Source organism: Hyperoodon ampullatus (genome assembly GCF_949752795.1).
Source record: "Hyperoodon ampullatus genome assembly, chromosome: 5".
In the NCBI taxonomy this organism is placed as follows: Eukaryota; Metazoa; Chordata; class Mammalia; order Artiodactyla; family Ziphiidae; genus Hyperoodon; species Hyperoodon ampullatus.
The window spans coordinates 68166515-68187895 of NC_136918.1; the positions used below are offsets into that span (position 1 = coordinate 68166515).

Genomic DNA, 21381 nt, shown 5'->3' on the forward strand with positions numbered 1-21381 from the left:
AAATTTAGTTCTTTGCTTCCTGGAAACCAAAGCAAAGAGGGCAACATTATCAGTCAAAAAATTTACAATGATCATCAGATAAACTTGACTAATATTGGTGTTGACACCTGAAAGGAATATCTCCCCAGGCCCTCATAAAGTTGTCATGGTGTAACGTTGTAATAATATCTTTCTGTCAGTAAACAAAATAGTACATTTTGTGGGGCTCTTTCTTAGAATGACTTTCAGTGGTGGCTAATAATGTCATATAGCTAAAACATTAGTTAGTAGAAGTGATGTACTCTGCAACGAATCCAGGGTATTTTTAAATCCTAGAAAAGTTTTGCAGAAGCTGGGTCAGCTCAACAGTTATGTGTGTAGCTAGCATTTATTTAGCTGTGAATCCCTTTAGTCAGGGTATGTGCTCTCCATCATTCTTTTTTGTTTTATACTCAACTTGTTTCAGTTACTTCCATTACCAATCTGGCTCCCAAATACGTCTGCACGTGTGACCTCTGGAAGACATGTACATAACAAGTGATCCAACTCCTTGCCCCTCTACACAGCTCAACCTACATGTTAGTGTACCTCAGTGTCTTCTTTTCCCCTTCCCAGCTGCCTCTAATACTGGTTTTATCAAATACCTCTTCCATTCTCCTCCAGTCTTCTTTGGACAAGTCCTCATGGTCAACCCTCTTGTGCTCTTGGCTTCAGGACTTGGAAGGTAAAGCTACCATTTTCATGAAGACCTGTCGCCCCCACCCCCACCCCCACCTTGCAGTTGTTGTAAGACTGGTCTATGTTTTGGATGGTTTGCATGACTGGCCTGGAAAGTGAAGCCAAAGGAATTCCCAATGAAAATGCTTTCATCTTGAGCCAAGAAGCCTGAGTAACTTTGAGTTGGGAATGACCATAAGTACTTATCTCAGAAATCTGAAGTAGCCCTAAGATTTGGTTTTCACTTTCTGGTGTGATGTGAAAGCAATGCTGCTTGCCCAATTAATTGGTGGTAGAGGAAAATCCATGCAAACACCTGAAATGAAAGTCATTTGTATGTGAACTTCCTGCTTTCTTTGAAATTCAAAATTCTGAGGATGAATGAGTATATTTGGCCCCAACTTGTATGTACAGAGGCTCTTAAGATATGAAGTGAAGGCAACAGTGATGTTTTAAAGGAGCGGTTAAATGTCTCAGATAAAAACAACTCTTGGATGATTTTATAGTCCAAAATTCTTGACAATGAGTGTAATTTAGGAAGTGATACACATGTGTGTACTTTTGAAAAGAGGAAGTGGGCATTGAGAATTTTTAGTTTAGTGGATTGGGGAGGGCATTGTTGGTACTACATTGGCACAGCAGTTATGCAAACCAGGGGACTGGGCTGATTATAGTAGAAACAAGAGACCAAGAAAATAAGACTTGAGATACAGTTTAGATTTCAAGACAACAATTTATCTAGGACTCTTTCTTGTAAGGGGCAAATGGACAACAAATTTCAAGTGTGGCCAAAAAGGGCATAATTCTAAACTTTTATGTTTTATTTTTTATTATTGGATTTACCCCTTCCCTCTAAAGCCCATTAATTTGCATTTCCTGAGTGATTCTTGCCTGAGTGTTTGGGAGAGATAGTCCTCAGATCAGCTTGGGAAATAGAGGAAACTCAAATGAGGTTTTTAATTGTTTACATATTGCTTGCAAAACTCATAAAACCTCAGTTGTTCAGCCCTTTCAAGGCTGCCTTTGCCAAACCCCTTCTAGGCCTCAGACCCCCTGGGGGCGGGCCTGCCTCAGAGCTTCACCGGGTCCCACTGGGGACTGCAGAACATAACATCCTCATGGGAAACTGCAAGTCCCTGAAAAGCACGGCGGGGGTTCTCTACCTCTGACTCTCACAGAGGCGATAGCACCAGGAGCTGCTTGGCAAACGGGTTCCAGGCACCAAAATGCCATCGTGGAGGATGTGGCCATCGTGAGAAGGCCTGCAGCAGAGGCGCCCTGGTCTGCAGATGCTGCCTGGTTTCCTGGGCCGCTCATTGAAGCGTCCACATTGCTAGTCCGCACATTCGCCTCTCCAGCTCTTGGCCTCGGGTCTGGTAAGTGAAAACTGCTGTCTCCCTAAAGACCCAGCACCCCGACTTGCAGTGTGGTCAAACTGTTTGGGAACTCCGAAAAGGCCCATGTTCTGTTTTCCTACCACTCTTAGTTTAGCCAGAACTGCAGGGAGATGGATTTATTCCTCCCATACGAAATATCCCCACACCGAATTATTGCTCCTGAGGCATTTATTACTTCCTTAAAAAAATTACTTAGCCTGACAGAGTCGCCTGGAGTTCCATTCTCAACCTGATTTGCATCAGAGGCAATGACACATCTTAAAATCAGCCTTCTTAAGCAGCAGGGACGGGAGTCCTTCACATCACTGGAAAGAGGAAGCGGATGCTTTGTGATAAACAGGAAAGTCCTCCCTCCCTGTTGCCTAAAGAGTCCACACCGTTTTCACCTTGAACCCTCACATCTGAATTGCTCCCAAGGTGAACCCCTGGTTGTCTTTCAAATGCCATTTCTAATACATGGGGGTGCTCTGTGACCTAAAAAGCCCCCTCATAAGGTGAGAGAACACGTCATTACAGACTGTAATTTCTACTGAGAACTAACAGACATCTGGAAGGAAGTAACTTTATGAGGCAGAAAATTAAAAAACTCACTTCCAGCCTTGTCTATGCATTACCAGAGTCAGGATACATGCCACTATTTTCTGCAAAGCCAGAAAGCAAATAAGGTATTGATTGAATATAAAAGAAGAGAGACTCTGGTAGCAAATAATCATGAAGAAAGTTTGAATGGCTAGTCTGGAGGGTGAAAATAAAACTGCTTTTCACTAAGTATCAGTTTTCTACCTTGTACAGTGTGCAAGGAAGTGGATTCAGTAGTTTTAAAGACAAGGGCCATGTTACAAACATAGGCAGAGCATTGTTATAGAATAGGGGGATGGATGGAGAGAAGGATGCTCAGGCAAAGCATTTCCTATGGCCAATTAATTAGTCCTGATAAATCATTTCCTACCAAAGCTACTAAATGAAAGACCTCTTGGATTCTCAGAAATTAGGAGTGAGACGTTCTTTTCATTCTGCACAGCTAGACCATAATTCATAAATTATTTAATATAATACTAATTTATACCAACAACTGACTATAAGCCTCAATTAAAATATCCTGAAAAACTCATTACCCATCAACCTACTTCATAAAGAATGTGTCATATCCTATTTAGAAAAAATAAATGAACATCAATACAAAAGGTAATTGCATTTCTAAGCATCAGAATTCAGCTGGGGTGGTAATAGTCAAAGCCTGGTGCTGAGGATTGCAGATACCCAAGGCTCTTCCAGTTGGACACCAAAGTGGTCTCCTGTAGTCACTTGATAAATATTTGTGTTTCTGACATTATAGTAAAATCCAAGTTCTTGTTTCTGGCATGAATTGATTGTTTGCTCATGACAAATCTTATTTTGACCTTATCCAGTTTCTGCCCCAGTGGCTAAAGGAAAATATAGACTGAGGGTTAGGATTTAAACTAAACTGAAGAGGTCCATGAAGTGAACAAGGGTGAGTCAATGACCTAGAGAAGATTTTCTAGAGGGAAGAGGCACAGCCTCTAGCAGTGTGGGTTGGTGGTTAAGAACACAGCGTTTGTCTTCAGATACCTGGGTTTGTGTTCCAGCTCTTTCTTAAAGGACTATGGCTGTCCTTGTTAAGGACTTGCATTAGTTATGGTAATGCTAGCTATGGTAACAAAGAGATTCAATGCAGTATAATGGCTCAAACATAATCAGAGTTCTTCTCACTTCTGCAACCGTATGGGGCAAACCCTACTGGACAGCAGGCAGCTCTCCTCATGCAGTGGACTCAGGGACCCAAACTCCTTCTATATTGTGGCTCTGCCTTCCTCTAGGTCCTTGTGATAGCAGCTGGTGCAAGGAGAAAAAGAAACCATGGAGAAGGCAAACCCCTTCTTCAAAGCCTTGGCTAGAATTAAGACACATCCCACTCACTCTGTTGGTGAAAATCGGTCATGGGTCACATCTAAATGCAAATGGATGGTGGGTGGGAAATGCAGTCCCTGTTTGTTTAGCCACTTCCCAGGGACAACTCTGTAACTAAGAACATGGTGGAGAGGGATGAATTTCAGTAGATGGCTAGGTATACCCGCCATAGGGCTGTCTGTCAGAGACAGCAGAGATGACATTCTGTGGAAGGAAAGTCTCCGGGATCATAGATCAAAATTTTGAGAGGGGAGGGACTTAAGAAGAGTCAGCCAGTCATGGGGTTTCAAGCTTGAAAACAATGAGATTAAACCTGAGTGAAAATCAGGCTGAGGGGCTCCTCCAGCAGCTGAGAGAAGAGGTGTCAGGCATCAGGAAGAGTAGGGTCCACCAGCTAGTGGAAATGTCAAAAAGGTGGGTCCCGGGATTCCCTGGTGGCGCAGTGGTTGAGAGTCTGCCTGCTGATGCAGGGGACGCGGGTTCATGCCCCGGTCCGGGAAGATCCCACATGCCGCGGAGCGGCTGGGCCCGTGAGCCATGGCCGCTGAGCCTGAGCGTCCGGAGCCTGTGCGCCGCAACGGGAGAGGCCACAACAGTGAGAGGCCCGCGTACCGCAAAAAAAAAAAAAAAAAAAAAAAAAAAAAAGGGTGGGTCCCAAAGATCAGCGTTTCTCTTCGAGAGAAAACTCTGCGTTCTGTGCTGAGGGCTATCATTACAAAGATGGCTGAGGTTTGCCTCTACCCTCAAACAGGAAATAGAGAAAAATCTGTATTCAGGAAGCAGATGACAATACTTGGAGGCTAAGTTGCGTGCACGCGCGCACACGCGCGTGCACGCGTGTGTGTGTGTGTGTGTGTGTGTGTGTGTGTAGTAGAGAGAAAGAAACAGTTGCATCAAGGAAGTAACACCTATGCTCTAGAAATGAGTTGGTGTTAGTCATATAAGAGGAGTTGGTCTAATTTTTTTTTAAGAAACTGAACTTCTCTTCAGTAGACTCACCTGGTCTTCCCTACCTTAATTAGCTCTCTGTAGTTTGAAGTATCTAAACAAATACCAAGTAATGGTTAAAGAAAAAAATGAGGTCATCACAGAATTAAAGCACAAGGAGATGTAAGTACAAGCATGTTTATTGCATTGCTGTTTTTAGTGGCAGAGATCTGGGAAGATCTTTCATGTCCATCAGTAAAGGGAATGACTAATAAAAGTATGTTCCAGCATACTGGGCATTACTATACAGCTGTTAAAAAGAATGGCTTAGGTCTGTATGTACTGACCTAGAAGGGTGTCCACGGATAAAGCAGGTTGCAAAGCACTGAGTTTTATGTGCTCCCACCTTTGCATAAACAAATCGAAATACAAAACCTGTATGTGTGTATCTGTTTGAATAAGTGTGGAGAAAGATGTGTGAGAATACACTCTAAGTTTTAACATCAGCATTTGGAGGAGGGAGGGGAGCTTGAAGATTGAACTCTTCCCTTAAGCATCTATTTTGTAAGTTAATGATTAATAAACAAGAAAAAGCCTACAAGGATATGTTAAACCTCAGAAACTGGTAAAATACAGAATGCCTCCTCCACCCAAACTGTGATCATTTACTTCTCCTGTCAACAATTATTGGGTATCTACTGGGTGCCAGTGCTTTCACGGACACTGTTTTATTCAATCTTTAGAATAATCCCAAGAGATCTTATTTGAAGAAGGTAAAATAAGATAACATAGAGCTTTAGTAACTTGCTTAAGGTCAAATCACTAGGAAGATGGTGGAGTCAGCATTGTGCCCAGTCCCTTCTGGCCCCAGAGCCTGTGCATTCTTGCTTACACCTCTCTCTTAAAATTGGGAGGATAGGTGGCCCTATTTTTTAACTCAGGAATTCTAGCATCTAACTAAGCCAGGTAAACTAGTGAGGGTGCTAATTAATGTATGGAAGGGTGATCTAGTGCAGATAAGAATCCTGTTGGGAATGATCCCAGTCCTTGCTGAAAAAGCTAGTCAAAGGGACTGGAAAGACCCAATTTTGAAAGAATCCCCTTGGAGGTGAGTCACTTGGTGACATCTCTACCAGAGGCAGGGAAGTGTGAAAGGAATGTGGGTACACTGGTATAATCTCCTGTGATGGTCTTGGGGTGGTGGGAAGAACTGCTCTTCTTTCAGCTGGCTTTGCCCCCGAAAGTGTTTTGAGGGGCACTTGTGGGTGTAATCTCACTTCCTTCCTTCTTGAGTTAGGGCTCTTCACTTATAATTATGGGTTTCAGACAACTGAAGCATTTCGAGGCCATGGATTTCTTCAGAACATATTTCAAGCCAGAGAGGCAGCATTGCTTAAGACAAAGAGAAAACTCATTTCTAAATTCTTATTGGAGTTGGCAGTTCTGGCAAGGATTTAAAAAATGAAGATCGTCTTTCTTGGTGGGCTGAGTTTTAGCGTCAGGATTTCAGGTTACAGATGTCACTGTAGGAGGTTTCGGTCACGTTACTGCTCTCACTTGGGCTCAGGCATTTTCGTGGCACTCTTCCTAGGTTGGCTTTCCCCCAAAGTTCCAAATTAATAGGAATATATTTCAATTAGAAAAAAAAATAGATACTAAAAAATGGTTTAAGAAAAGCTAAAAAAGAAGGAAGTCCAAGGCAGTGGTTCTTTACAATAGTGTCACCAGAGGACCTTTAAAAAATCCTGTTGCCCACACCACACCCTGGACCAATTAAGTCAGTGTCTATGGGCATGGGACCCAGGCCCCCGTGGTTTCTAAAGTTCCCCAAGTGATTCCACTGTGTCGCTGAAGATGAGAACCGCTGACTTAGTGACCAATATTCTCACCCAGCTGAAGCAACAAAGCTCCACTAGCTGTGCCTGGATTTTCAGGGCTGGGGTCACCCCAGGGGAGCACTGACAGCTGGTGCAGGACTTCGGGGCTCAGTTAGAGACCTTGATGCAAAGAGGACTTCGGGCTCCACCCTTCAGCCCAGTGGCGAGCAACCTGTCTTGTTCCGTAGCCAACTGTTGAAAACCAAAATATATTTATGGGCTGCATTCTTTTTCTATTCCAAATGAAAATAACTTGATTGAAGCCCATAAAGAAATGATGAGTGTTTCAATGTAAGATGGACTATTTTACTAAAATAAGAAGGCTATGAAAATTGGCAACTCTGAATTACTTAAAATATCTATCTGGGTATTTTTTAAAAAGGAAGCTGACTAACCTTTTATCTTCGGATTACATCATAGACCTTATAGTGAAACCAGGTGGTCTGTGGGTGGTTCTGGAATGTTGATTGCTCATCTCAGCTTTAGTTTAAGGTTCTCTAATACCTGCGTGGACATTCGCTAATTACATCGATTTTCTGAAACTCTCTACCTATTGAGGAACAGTCTGTAATCTGCTTTAGACTTGGCATTTTTCTTCATGAGACCAATAGAAGTGGTTAAAATGTGAAAAATGGCACCAACTGGCCTTGGGAAAAGTGTAAATGCAGGCATCATCTGTTCACGTAGCAAATTCGGGAAATGCAGTTTGGATGCAGTCATTGGCTCTGACAAGACCAGCAGCTATTAAATAATAAAGTATTGAAATTCCAGACTGATAACTTTCAGCAGTAACAGTGCTGGCTCTGATGTGCCTGATGTTGTCATCTTTGGATCACACACACACACACACACACACACACACACACTCCCATACTCTCCACAATCTTCTTGGCGATTCCCTGCATTTCTTGTCCTCCGGAGCCCTTTGTTTCTTCACTGATAAAAGCTTCCCGGTGGGGATTTCAGTTGAGGAAGAGTGAAGAGGGAAGAAGCACAGCCAGTGTAGGGCTTGCTAGTGAGCAAAAAGACATATCCTATGAAACAAAGTTTTAATTTTTATTTTACATATTTATACATAAAACTTTTAAGGAACCCTCTGAATCCAACAGAATGTTAATAGCACATCTAAAAATGAACTTCAGGTAGTCAACATTCACAAAATGTTGAAAACTGATTAAAATATACATAGTACAGAGACCTACAACTTCACTACGAGGCAGGCATGTATTTTTTGACTTGGATAGCACCGTCATTTACAGTTCTTCTTTAAAACTACAGTGAAGAATGAAAGCAGTCAATGGTAAAATACTGCTCCAACTCAGAATCTCTAAACAAATAAAAATAAAGTTAAAACTACCCTCTTTGATTAACCATGATTTGTGATGGTGTAAGTACTGTACATTTTTTGGAACAATATTTTATTAAAATGCCTGATATTTAGTGGCACAGTAAAAAAATTAAAATAAATTAAGAAGCAAAGGCCAATCACTGGACGTTAAGCTTCAGACATTATCGATGACTAACACTGATATTTGTTTGTTTCTATGCCACCTTTAGCAACAGCATTTTTACAAACACAGAAGCAAAATAAATTCTAGCTTGTCCTCTGGTTGGATGGCTTCTTTTCACTTTGCAGGCATTTTCTCGGCCATGTGCTTCTGCTGACTCTCAGCGTGTCTGTAAAATGAATAATGCAATTATTTAGTGCTAAGGAGAAAGCCAAACTGCTTTCCCATCAACAGCTAAAACATCCTCCAAACGGAGGCTCGGAGTTACTCACAGTGAAATCAAGAGAATCAAGAAACGGTACTTAACCAAAATGTTCATTGCAGCTCTATTCACAATAGCCCGGAGCTGGAAACAACCTAAGTGTCCATCATCGGATGAATGGATAAAGAAGATGTGGCACATATATACGATGGAATATTACTTAGCCATAAAAAGAAACGAAACTGAGCTATTTGTAATGAGGTGGATAGACCTAGAGTCTGTCATACAGAGTGAAGTAAGTCAGAAAGAGAAAGACAAATACCGTATGCTAACACATATATATGGAATTTAAAAAAAAAATGTCATGAAGAACCTAGGGGTAAAACGGGAATAAAGACACAGACCTACTTGAGAATGGACCTGAGGATATGGGGAGGGGGAAGGGTAAGCTGTGACAAAGCGAAAGAGAGGCATGGACATATATACACTACCAAACGTAAGGTAGATAGATAGTGGGAAGCAGCCGCAGAGCACAGGGAGATCAGCTCGGTGCTTTGTGACCGCCTGGAGGGGTGGGATGGGGAGGGTGGGAGGGAGGGAGATGCATGAGGGAAGGGATGTGGGAACAGATGTATATGTATGACTGATTCACTTTGTTATAAAGCAGAAACTAAAAAAAAAAAAAAAAAAAAATAGGAGAATACAGGGAGGTGTTGGGCAGCATACGACAGGTGCCCAATTATTGAGAGACAGTAGTTTTCAAAGAGGATTTCGTGAAACCCACTCTTTAGAGATGCTTCAACAGGGTCCTCAAACTTTTGAATTCAAATTTCCCTTTTTAAAAATTGAGGTATAACTGACGTATAACATTATATTAGTTTCTGGTATACAATGTAATGATTCAATAATCAAATTTCTATTTTAAAGTGTATTTTAAATTGTTTTAAGTTGTAATAAAAATTTTTAAATGGTAATAATAATAAAAAAAGAAAAGAAACGGTACTTAATTTAAATGGATTTGCCCTCTTCCAATTTTTATATTCTATGTACAATTCCTTTTATTTAGTAAGCCACTGGATTAACCTGAGACATGTAGATGTCACATTGCTTTGAGAAGAAAAGTGCCGTGTTTAAAAATGAAAAGAGAAAAGTAACTAGGATAATTTATTCAACAAATGTTTAATATCTGCCTTCTCTGTGCTCCTGGTGCTGGGGATTTGGTGGTGAGCAGACAATGATCTTTGTTCTCATGGAGCATATATTCTAATGGAAAGAGACAAGAAAGGAACAGACAGCAAGCAAGGAGATAGCAGATAGAAGATTAAGTGCTAAGCAAAAAGTCAAAACAAGGTGCTGTGATAGAAAGTAACTGCGTGACTTTATCCAAACACGCACATAGATGCAAACCTAAGTATTAACAAGGCTCTTGTTAATAATACAATAGTTCAATTTTATTCTTACAAAGGCTAATGTCTTCCAAACAAACGGTAGGCTTTTGTGGATGTCAAGATTTCCCACATTTGCATATTTTTCCCCCTCAGTTAGTCCCAAGGGCAAGATCACGGCAGTGAGGGGGCGACAGGGTGGGGTGAGTCTTACTCATCAAGCCCTATTACGTACGGCCTGTGAGCCCAAAGTTGGGCTAACCGGCAGCTGGCCAGTGGAGATGGAGTGGGAGGAATGGCCAAGCTGCTTACATCACTCGATCGGGCACTAAGTAAACGTCTTCCCAGAGACTGGCAGGGTCTGAAGGCTGCAAGAAACAAATGTTTTGAAGGAGGATCTTAGGAAATTATAAATCTGGCAAGAGAAAAGCATCTAAGGGTGTGGTTTCCAGCTGTCATCAAAGGTCCAGGGGCAGTTTCTCGGTGCTGCCTAGACCTGGGTAGTCAGTGACATCAAGTTTAACTCACTGGCATTATGCAGAATGTCTCCCATCTGTGTTACAGGGAAGACCACAAATACATTCGGAAACAGAGAAGTGACAGCAGCGTCCCTGCCACATGCAGCAGCCCACAAAGAATATTCTGATATTCATTTACCAACAAAGGGACTCAGGAAAAAGACATCAATAGCACCCTATTCCTAAAAAAGAAATTATGCCTTCTAGCAGATCATCTTCTTTATCATTTTCATAAAGTAGCTCATGGGCCTCACTTGAACAAATTCAGCTCAAGAAATATTTTGATGCCCAGTGACTAAGACTCCATGGTAGCTAATTAAAGTATAGTTCTTATAGCAGTTTTAAAATATGTATCTGTGCGTGTGTGTGTGTGTGTGTGTGTGTGCGCATACAAACAAGGGGTTTTCTGAGAGAGAAGGAAAGAATAGGCAGGCAAGAGCTTCAGAAAATATTGAAAGCTGGGTGTTATTTTGAGACATACATAACAAGGGTGAATTTCATTAAAATTGTAAACAAAGGAGGGAAAGGGTTTCCGTCCATAAAACCAAAAGGTTCTCTTCAACTATTTATAAAGTCTTTATTAGGATTTATTTCACTCAAGCCCCACAAGGACTTCTTTTTATCAACAATCCCTATTGAGGACCTACTATGTACTTGGCAGGCCCTGTATTAGGTTCTGGGGACACAGCAATGAATGAAAATAGTGTTGTCTCTGCTTTCAGGGGGCTTATAGCCAGGTTGGTTGTAAACCATATAATACAATAGGATTAGCCTCTACTTGGGAGGGATGCCATGCTGCCAGGAGCACAGAGGGCCCTACATCAGTCTTAGGGGATCAGGAAGCACTTCTCCAAAGAGGTATCTAAACCCATGGTTTTCAAATTAGGCTGTGCATTGGAATCATCTGGAAAGATTTAAAAACTCCTAATGCACAGGCTACTTCACAGAATAATTAAATCAGAATCTCTGGGAGTGAGACCCAGACATCAGTATTTTAAAAGCTCCCCAGGCTGGTTCCAATGTGCAGCCAAAATTGAGAACCATCGATCTGAACTGACACCTGAATGGTAGGAGCTGCACAGGTAAAGGGAATAGGTGAACAGGGCTTCTCAGCGGCCAAGCCCTCAGCCTTCTGGGATCTGGCTGCAAAACTCTGGCACTGCTACCTTTAGGGAAGTTTAAGTACTCTTAGGTCCCTCCATGAGCAAAATTATATTTCTTCAGCCAGGAATGGGCATAGAAACTTCTCCGCACCTGCTCTAATTTAAAGGGTTCCTCTAGTACCTTTAAATTAGTGACCCCTCTCCTTTGAACCCCATGGTTCTGCCCACCCTGTCTCCCATGATCACACCATCTGAAGGGATAAGCAAAATTCACTGCAAACCTAAGTAACAGCCTAACATTCTGAGAGAAGGGAGGAGCCTCTGAATGTCGCCTTAGCAACAAGGGGTGCCAACGCTGCTCTGAGGGGCAGAGAAACGGTCTCTGTTATCATAGGCAAGCCACAGAATTGACAAAAGAGTCTATATATTTTTCAGAAGATGCATGTCCTGGTTGTATATTTCACTACTGATTTCCCAGAATCTTAATCCCTCTATGCAAAGTTGTTAGCCTAACAAAAAGGCAGGTGTCTTACAATTGTTGGTGCAGTGCCTGAATACAGCTGTAGGGGGCAATAATAGTATTTGAGTGTTACTATATTTCACATGCAGGCAAATATGCTAAGAAGGTATGAGAAGACCTTCTGGTTTTTTTTTGTTTTTGTTTTTTTGTTAGGGTTGAGGCAATATAACATCCAAAGCATACAAAAGGAAGTGCTGCCCACAGGTCTTTAAAAACAAACGTAAACATAGTTCTGCAGCATTTATTTTGCTACCCAAGCTATTTTTAGAACACTGCATTTAGAAAAATATTTTACCCAGTGTTACACATTGAGAAGTGGTCCCTGTGGTGAGTGCTGAGAGCATTTTCACTACATATGTTTTCAAACTTCTCTTGGATGGTTCTGGATCATGTGGTTAATTCCTTATGTTACCGTGACAAGCAGTTTTCTTTCTCTCCTTGGGAGCTTCTACTCTCTGAATACCATTTCTGGGATTAATGGTAACTGTTGCCTTGTGGTTTAAAGACTTCCTATAAACTGTCTCAGAAAAGGTGGCATCGTAAATACAATACAGGATCATAGGAATGCTCACAGTATTTCATATACTTTATATATTTATGGTGAGAGGCTTTTCCACAAGGAAAACTATGAAGAAATGCAAGATCTTGACCAGCATTAGCAGTTTCCCTAACCCCCAGGGAAGGAAGCATTCTTTACCTCTTTACAGACAGGCGCTCGGAACCAGGCCCAGCTAGAAACTCAAGTCTTGGAGTCTCCCCATGGTGAGAGCAATCTGGTGGCGCTGGTGCTGTGGAAAGATGCCAGTGTCCTTGCTTCCGGGCATGGCAGATGCGATCAAGAGTCGGGTCATATAACAGCAAGTGCCACTTGGTGGCACCCACCACGTGCTGGAATCGTGCCAGCATGGAATGGCTTAGGGACGACTCTCAAGGGGACAGTCCTTCAGGATAAAGTCCTTAGGCCAGAATTGCTGACCTGATTTAAGTGGGGGTGGATGAAGTTCTAATGCACTTACAATCCATCACTAGGGGAGGATAGTAGTGAAGAAGCCATGCATTTGGATGGGAGCAGTTTTGGCCGCTTCCCCTCCATCTAAACAGCTGACACCAGCAGAGATTAGGCGAGTTACTCATGGAAGTAAGGAAAGAAGTTCTCTAGAGCTCGCTCTTGCCTTAATTGTTAGACTTCCAACCATCCCAGGCTTCTTTCCTTCTTTGGAAAGATGAGGTACCACTGACCTGGTCAAGTCCTCGATGTCCACCAGCATGGCATCTTGCTCTGTGTGCAGCTCATCTCGGATGAGAAGCAGCTGGACCAACTCTTCATTCAAGCCTAGAGCAAAGAAACGAAAGCATTTAGAAACAGATAAAATTGCATCTAAGTCAGGATGTGAAACTACTTACGCACCATTATATATGTACGATAGATACATACATATATACAAACAGCTAAACATAGCAGGAGGCTATTTTTGCTAAAATGTAGAGTTCTTACATTAGCTTCTCATAAGCCCAGGAGAAGTCACCAATTTGAGAGCACGACTAGCTTGCATACTTATAGAAGTGTTGAAAGAAAAGGAGTACAAAGTATATCCAATTACATTCACATTAGAGTGGGAAAAGAAATTGTTAGCTGTTAGGAAAACAGCTTGTTAGAGGAAGCGGGATTTGGTTTTCAAGAAATGTGAACGCAGAAGTCTGGGGCACGTTAAGTTTTCCACCGTTCATCTTCAGGGTGCTCCTGCCACACGGAGAGCTGGAGGGGCCACTGCACCCGACAAGAGCCACATCAGAGCCCCTGCTGGGGAGGAAGGCGCCTTGAGGATGCTCAAAGGCTCCTCGGGGTCGAGGAAAGGGGCAGCCCTACGTGCAGGTTGTTCTAGGAAACAGTAATATCTAAAGCTGTGGGAGAACCAGATGTGTAAGACCTGAAGAAATAACCCCTGAGTTCTCTGGACAATGGGTGCTGAGGAAAATATTCTTTAGGATTTATACTGGGCATAAAATAGATGGAAACATAACTAGTCTTCCTGAAATCAGGGTACTGGGTTTAATTTGGCTTCTGCCATTGAAAAATATAAACAAGCAGGGGGCTCTCTCTTGCTTTTTCCCCCTCACATCAGCTAAGAATAAAAGCTTCTAGGTCTGGACATGTGGACACATGAGGGATAGCATTCATTTAGCAAGAGCTCTGGGCCCAGACACCAAAGAAAGGAAGGGGATATTCAGTGAGGTCCTCCTTGGAAATGTTTTCAGAGATCCTGACCTCAAATGATGCATTTGTCTGCCTTTAGTTCAGATTACTTTTCAATTTAAAAAAGGACAAAACAAGTCATACAAAGAGGTCTAAAACTCCATCTACTCCTGAAAAGGACTAGCTGGCAATGTTATTATTTAAAAGTCTATGGAGGATGTTTCAGTGGTAAAAGATCAGAAAGCCTTTTAAGTCCTTAATTCCTAGTAATTTATGCTCAACTAAAATTAAAATGTAGTAGAATTTTTTTTTTTTTTTTGCGGTACGCGGGCCTCTCACCGTTGAGGTCTCTCCCGTTGCGGAGCACAGGCTCCGGACGCGCAGGCTCAGCGGCCATGGCTCACGGGCCCAGCCGCTCCGCGGCATGTGGGATCTTCCCAGACCGGGGAACGAACCCGTGTCCCCTGCATCGGCAGGCGGACTCTCAACTACTGTGCCACCAGGGAAGCCCCTAAAATGTAGTAGAATTTTAAAAAAGCCTGTGAATCTATGGTTTCCTAATTAAAATGTTAAATCCTTTCTCTTGATTTTAAAATGCTGAAGGTATTAACTTGCCACTGAATACATCCAATTTTATTTTTTCTAGTGGGTTCTTAGGGTAGCTTTTTATACTAGTACTCAGTAGAGTGCCTGCATAGTGCGTGGGAATGTCTTTTCTGTATGAAGTTTTAAATTTTTTATTATGGACATTTTCAAAGAGATACAAAAGTAAAGAGAATTGTTTAAGGAATCCCCCTGCCCCATGCATCCAGCCGGCTTCAACAGTTATCAACTCATGGCCAATCTTGAACTCATCTATCTCCCCTTCTCCCACTAGATCATTTGAAAGAGAATTTCAGACATCATATTATTTCATCTGTAAATGCTTCAGTATGTGTCTCTAAAGACAGGTCTCTTTTTAAAAAAATTTAACATAACCACAATACCTTTATTGTACCTGAATAAGTAAATACATCTAGTTGGTTTGCATTCGGTTGGCATGTCTCTTAGGTGGTTTTAATCTATCAGCCTACAGACTTTATGGACTTGTATGTTCCAGAGGCTGGAGGGCTCGTGAGTTCACCTGGGCTAAGCACGCTTTCCCAGTGAGTGAGCTCTCTCATTGGTCCAGCACCTGCCATTCCCTGCGTAACCACTTCGAGTGAATGCCACTAACTCACCACCCGCCCTGCACACTTCCTGTGGAGGCCCTTCTTCATTCTGGGGGGAAAAGGCCCATGCTTTCTCACCCTATAATTTTCACATATCGGTCACATATACTTTCACCACCTGGAGTCCCACAGCATAAGTCGAATAGAATTTGATGACCTAAAATGAATGTACGTGCAAGTAAAGCTGAGAGTATAACTGTATAATAAATGACTTGTAACTACTAAATTATATTCCACAAACAGGCGTTGGGAGCCAAATATATGCCAGGCACTGTGCTGGGAGCTGGGGATTTCAGATGAATAAAAAGGATCCCTAACCTTTGTGAACCTTGAAAAAGTCTTAAAGTTTCTCAACATTTTACAGTAAAAAAAACAAAAACAAAAAGAGAGCCTTGTGATTCTCTTCTTTTCCTTGGAAGTACATAGGAGGACCCCAATGAAACGTACCAAGGAACTGAATCCAGGAAATAGTACTATCCATCCCATGATATTTTACACTTAATATCCCATTTTCCAGAGCATCTTACACTTACTTTCTATCTGGGAATGGAGATCATTGACTATCACTTGTAGCTGCCCAATAGTCATGTCTCTCAGGTCAGTGGGCTTTAAACTTCTTTTCATCAAGCATTCACTTATATGAGGCATGTGTGGCAGCTGAAGACAGAAAGGGAATAAATGGAGGGGTGAGCAGCAAGCACACTGAACGTACGACCCAGTTTTCTCCTAAAAGACCCACCTTCATTCACCCACTTCAGGTTCCTTGCTTAAAATCTTTCCCCATCTGACTTTCCCAATGTGAGGCCCTCCATATACGCACATCATCTGAAACACTATTGGCATCAGAATGGGACACTACTCAAATCAAAAGCGTTTGGACTGGTCTACAACTGAGAGTCAATTATTACATCCACAAATGAATTACCAGGGAGCTCAAGTAATGTCAATGACATGGATAAAATTAATAATATCAGCTACTTATTAACTTATAGCATGCTACAAGCACTGTGCTAAGTGCTTTGACTACTTTTTCCACAATCGTGCTCTGACACAGCTATTATTATTATTCCCATTTTATAGATGAGAAAACTGAGACGTGTCCAGAGCCCCACAGTAGGTCAATGGCAGAGCTAGTCTTAAGCTCCAAAGCCCAGGGCTCTCATCCACTCTGCCATACTGTCTTCATTGAAAAGGGGGGAACAAGAGCTAAAGCAATAGTGAGTTTGCCATAGCAATGGGTTCTTAAACTGAGACTGCTTTAAAGGAATTAAAATATTCCCATGACAGCTAATACTGCCCCTAAGAAACACAGTAGATATGATTAAACTGAGATTGCTTTAAAGGAATTAAAATATTCCCATGACAGCTAATACTGCCCCTAAGAAACACAGTAGATATGAATCAAGAGCAAAGTTTACTTTTGTGAGTGAAATCTGTTGCGTATGTATCCTTCAGTGATACGGTAGGAAGGAAAAAGAAACAGACTTAAATATTTCTCAATGACAGTACGTTTTACACACTGCCTTGTAAAAACCCAAGTTTGCATAACTCTGGGAAAGGACTGGGACAGCCTCAACCACTTGCAGCCACCAAACACTCGCTTGCATTTCAGCGTTCGCTGCTTACAAGATCAGCGACGGGAGACTTTTTCCTGTTCTGTTTTTCCACTTCTACTTGCATTTTGGCCATTGGTTTGGCCATGGCAAGGGCCATTTTGGCTTCGGCTTGCAATTTCTTTTGCCTTGTGAGGAAATCCATGTCATCCAGGGATTCGGATTCCTCTTCAGTAGTGTCTCTATCAGAATAGGAAGAACTCTGTTTGCTCTGTGAAGGGAAAAAGAGCAGCCCTGAGCTTTGCGTGCCGGGTACCATCTTTGGAGATGAGCTACAGTCTTCCCTGAGCCCTCTCTCAAAGTAGCCAAGAGTCCCCTCCGTCAAGGGACTCAACTCTTGATTTGACTTGTACCAATCACAAGTAACATTTTAAAAGCTACTTTATTTCCTCAGTTAGTGATAGACTCTGATTTTAGCATAAAAAGTAACATAATTAATAATAGGGAGAATATATATTTGCAACAAACTTGAGAGATTTCTTTGATTCTTACTCTCAAACCTTTCTTGAAGTGAACAGACACAGAAAAATATTTAACCCAGAGCTAAGGCGGTGCGTTGCTCCCTGGAGCGGACAGGATCTCAGATATCCTACGAAGTTCTGACGCGGCACTGCACTCAACAACCAACACGGTTTCCTGTTAGTTAGTCTTTGGTACGAAAGGCGATAGACCTCCCAGAGAGGAAAGAAATCCAGCAACAAGCACCCGGGATCATCAAGCCATCTTTTGTAATACGTGTGCAAGGAATAGTAACCAATGTTTAACCCACATTACCTTGCTGGTTTCTCTGAGCAACAGCTATGTGCTACCATTCCCACCCCTGCCTGGACCCCATCTCCTGCCTTTTAAAATGTGTCCCATTGCTAGTCTGTTCTCATATTTCTAAGCCCAGTGGGGAAGGATTGGTATATAGTGTATTTTCTTTTATAATTTTTAGGGCCTATGTGATTTCTCTTATGATTTAGTATGAAAGTGGTCGCTAACTTTAACAGAGCCTATGTTTCCTTCTTGGATCACAGTTTTGATTTTTCAATCACTGTCAAATTTTAGGAGCATGCCGTGTCAAGAAATGTCATGAGACACTGTTTTTTTAATCTCTGAAATGTTTGTTTCTGACTAACAACAGAAAAGAAGCTAAATGACCAGGAAAGCACACTCTGAGCCTCAGTGGCAGCTTTGGGACTCACCATGGGAGACAAGGGGGTGTCCAAGCTCGTTTCGGTCTTGCTGTCATCAGCATCGCTGTCCTTATCGCTGCCGCTGTCGTTGACAAAGCATATCTGCAGGTTCATCCCACTCTGCAGGCTGGGCAGAAGCAAACAGGACACTAATTACATTCAGCTATTTGTTATCTGGTAGCATCCAAAAGAACTGCCTGATTTTGCTGAAGAAAGTAGTTTAATGTGTTCTTCACAGGAAGCAGTGAGTGAGCAATAATACTCCCAACTCATAAATGATAACCTTTACTAGAAGATAAGAAAGATAACTTGATAAGTTGATAAATGATAAGATGATAACTTTTAACTCATACTGTATTAGTTTTTTTTCCACACACAAATTCATGCTGGGAGAAAAGTAATTTCAGGCCACATTATAGCAACCAGCACAATACCAAACACATAGTTGGTACACAATGAAAATGCGTTGAGACACTGAGTTTACTTTTATTTTTTTACATCTTTATTGGAGTATAATTGCTTTACAATGGTGTGTTAGTTTCTGCTTTATAACAAAGTGAATCAGTTATACATATACATATGTTCCCATATCTCTTCCCTGTTGCATCTCCCTCCCTCCCACCCTCCCTCTCCTACCCCTCCAGGCGGTCACAAACCACCGAGCTGATCTCCCTGTGCTATGCGGCTGCTTCCCACTAGCTATCTATTTTACATTTGGTAGTGTATATATGTCCATGCCACTCTCTCGCTTTGTCACAGCTTACCCTTCCCCCTCCCCATATCCTCAAGTCCATTCTCTAGTAGGTCTGTGTCTTTATTTCTGTCTTACTCCTAGGTTCTTCATTTTTTGTCGATGAAGAGGAATGGGTCCTCAGCCAAATAAGGCTGCCTGGTGTCATCTAGTGTCCTACCCCACGGGGACAATCCAATGATACTCATTAGATAGCATCCCGGGGCCAGAGATCTCCGAAGAAAGACTCCTTTTTTTTCTCAAATAAGGTCGTCTGAAGGAAAATTTTATTTGAGGCGGTTGTCAAAAGCCAACCAAGGGAGCCCATTTATGTCATTAAGAAAAAAACACACCAGAGGTTCACTCTCGAGAAACTTACGGAAACCTCCAGCTTAGTCAGAAAAGCAGAATGTTGGAACATGACAAGGCTCTACAGACTGCCTCGCGTCCAGAGCCTCAGAGGCAGAGATGTCTTGGGAGCTCATTATGTTTGTGGCGAATCTGGGAAGCTCCAGAGGGATGTTGCTGGAAATGTGGTCACAAAGGGCCAGCCGGCTGTGTATCTGCTATACACGCAACCAGGCTGTGGATCCAACTCTGTCCTAACCTTCATTTGAAGTCGAACACATTCTATTGCTGTTTGACAACAAAGTATTTTTCAAGAAGCACTTTCTTAGCATCCCTAGTAGCCCCAGTCTGTAAGTTTAGAGAAAGAAAAGGCAGAAGGAAACTCCTAAGCAGCAAGGGGTCATAAGGAGGTTCCTGGAAGCCAGGTTTAGGACAGGGGACACCAAATCTGCTCTGGCATTATTATTGTCACAGTGAGAAATGCAAAGAGCAACTCGTCTGATAGCTGACATTCCCATTTGCTTTTTTTTTTTTTTAATTCAAATGGGTAGGGATGCTCTGCATAAATTGCTCAAATGACTCATTTAAAGCACTTGGATTGAAAACAATACAGAACTCAGAAAAAGAAGATGTACTGATTTAGCACAGGCACCATCATTGTTACGGGTATGTACCGCCACCTATTGTTAACTTCTCTAATTACGGAAAGTCCCAGCTTATTTTCCCCAAGAGAGAAACGCAGCCTTTCCCTCTGTAGGTCCAGTTCCATTCCCCCACTACCCTCTGGTGCAGGCAAGCAGACCCAGGCCTAGGGCTGGCCGCAGAAAGCGACAGGTTCTGCTGTGATCAGCTCAGGGTGCTTGGAATCAGTAGGACTTAGGTTTGAATCCTTACTTCTTTCCCAAGGCACATTACTTTATGAACCTCAGTTTCCTCATCTGTCAAATAGGGTGAATAATTCAGTGGTTTGTAGAAAGGATGAAAAGAGCTCAGAGATGGGCACAGGGCAGGTGCTCTGTGCCTGTTCATTATCCTCCTTTCTCTACTTTCTGAAAGCCTAGACAAAAAAACCACAGAATTTTAAAGGTGATGTGACTTTGTAAAGGGACCCCTGCAGTCACCTACTTGAATACCCGGCCTGGTCACAGCAATTCCAGATGCACAACTGACTCACTGGGGGCGTCCCGAGCTGACTTTCACTGTTAGGCAGCTTGAACATTTATTGAGCTGGAATTTGTCTCCTTTTAACTTTCTACTATTAGAATATATATATATATATATATATATATATATATATATTTTTTTTTTTTTCCTGGAGAAATGTAATATGTTCAGGTTACCCTTTGACCCCATATAAATTAAGTTTTAAATTTTATTGTCTGTAGTTGGTAAAAAAAACCCCAAATCAACCCATTTTTAACAATAAAACTCAAGATCCATGGATCGGACAACAGCGGAAATTTAAAAAGTGCAAATTAAAAACAGACATATTTTAAAGTCATATTTTAAAATAAAAAAGACATTTTAAATTCAACCTAATTCGAATCAAGGATTATGTAGTATTTCCTATTTATTGAATAACTAAAGTCTGGAAAAGAAGAAAGAAGACACTATATACACAGATTATAAAAATATAAAATAACACATGATACCACTGCAAAATAAGGTTTAAAACAGCCAAAGATACATATTTTCATTATGAAGAAAGTCTGATCATAAATTCTGTTGTTCTGCCCCCAAACTGACCTTTGTGCTAAGGATCAACTCAGACCTAAATCAACTATCCCACGCAGCGTTTCTAACTCAGGAAAGACCAAGAAAAAAGAAAAGGGAAGGATTTAGTAGTCGGAGTGAAATGAAAAAACGCCTCAGGTAGAAATTCAGAAAATCGCCTTAGTAACACATTATCACCGTGGGAAACTGAGCAGAGCTTCTTACAGGGTGAGCTTTATAATTCCTTATAGCGGTAATCACCAAGAGTGTTACTCTCAGGAAAAGGAAATTATATGATATTACAGCTAATAGTTCAGCGGGGATTTTAGTAC

The 21381-nt window shown here is 41.8% G+C and overlaps 1 protein-coding gene across 14 annotated transcripts in view; it reads right to left on the reverse strand.

The window, feature by feature from the left end:
- Window positions 1-8451: 8451 nt before the first annotated feature.
- The window catches only part of LOC307053004 (schwannomin-interacting protein 1), a gene marked incomplete at both ends in the record, with an annotated part of 607569 nt that continues 594639 nt past the window's right edge, over window positions 8452-21381 (reverse strand). For 9 of the 14 annotated variants that reach the window (XM_079704227.1, XM_079704234.1, XM_079704232.1 and 6 more), the window contains 5 exons: window positions 8452-8503; window positions 13302-13395; window positions 16001-16124; window positions 17094-17291; window positions 18268-18385. In XM_079704227.1, coding sequence (XP_079560353.1) covers window positions 8452-8503; window positions 13302-13395; window positions 16001-16124; window positions 17094-17291; window positions 18268-18385 — 586 coding nt within the window. Of the gene's footprint in view, window positions 8504-12759; window positions 12876-13300; window positions 13396-16000; window positions 16125-17093; window positions 17292-18267; window positions 18386-21381 lie in introns of all 14 variants that reach the window. The other 5 variants (XM_079704235.1, XM_079704231.1, XM_079704230.1 and 2 more) reach the window with 3 other exon arrangements.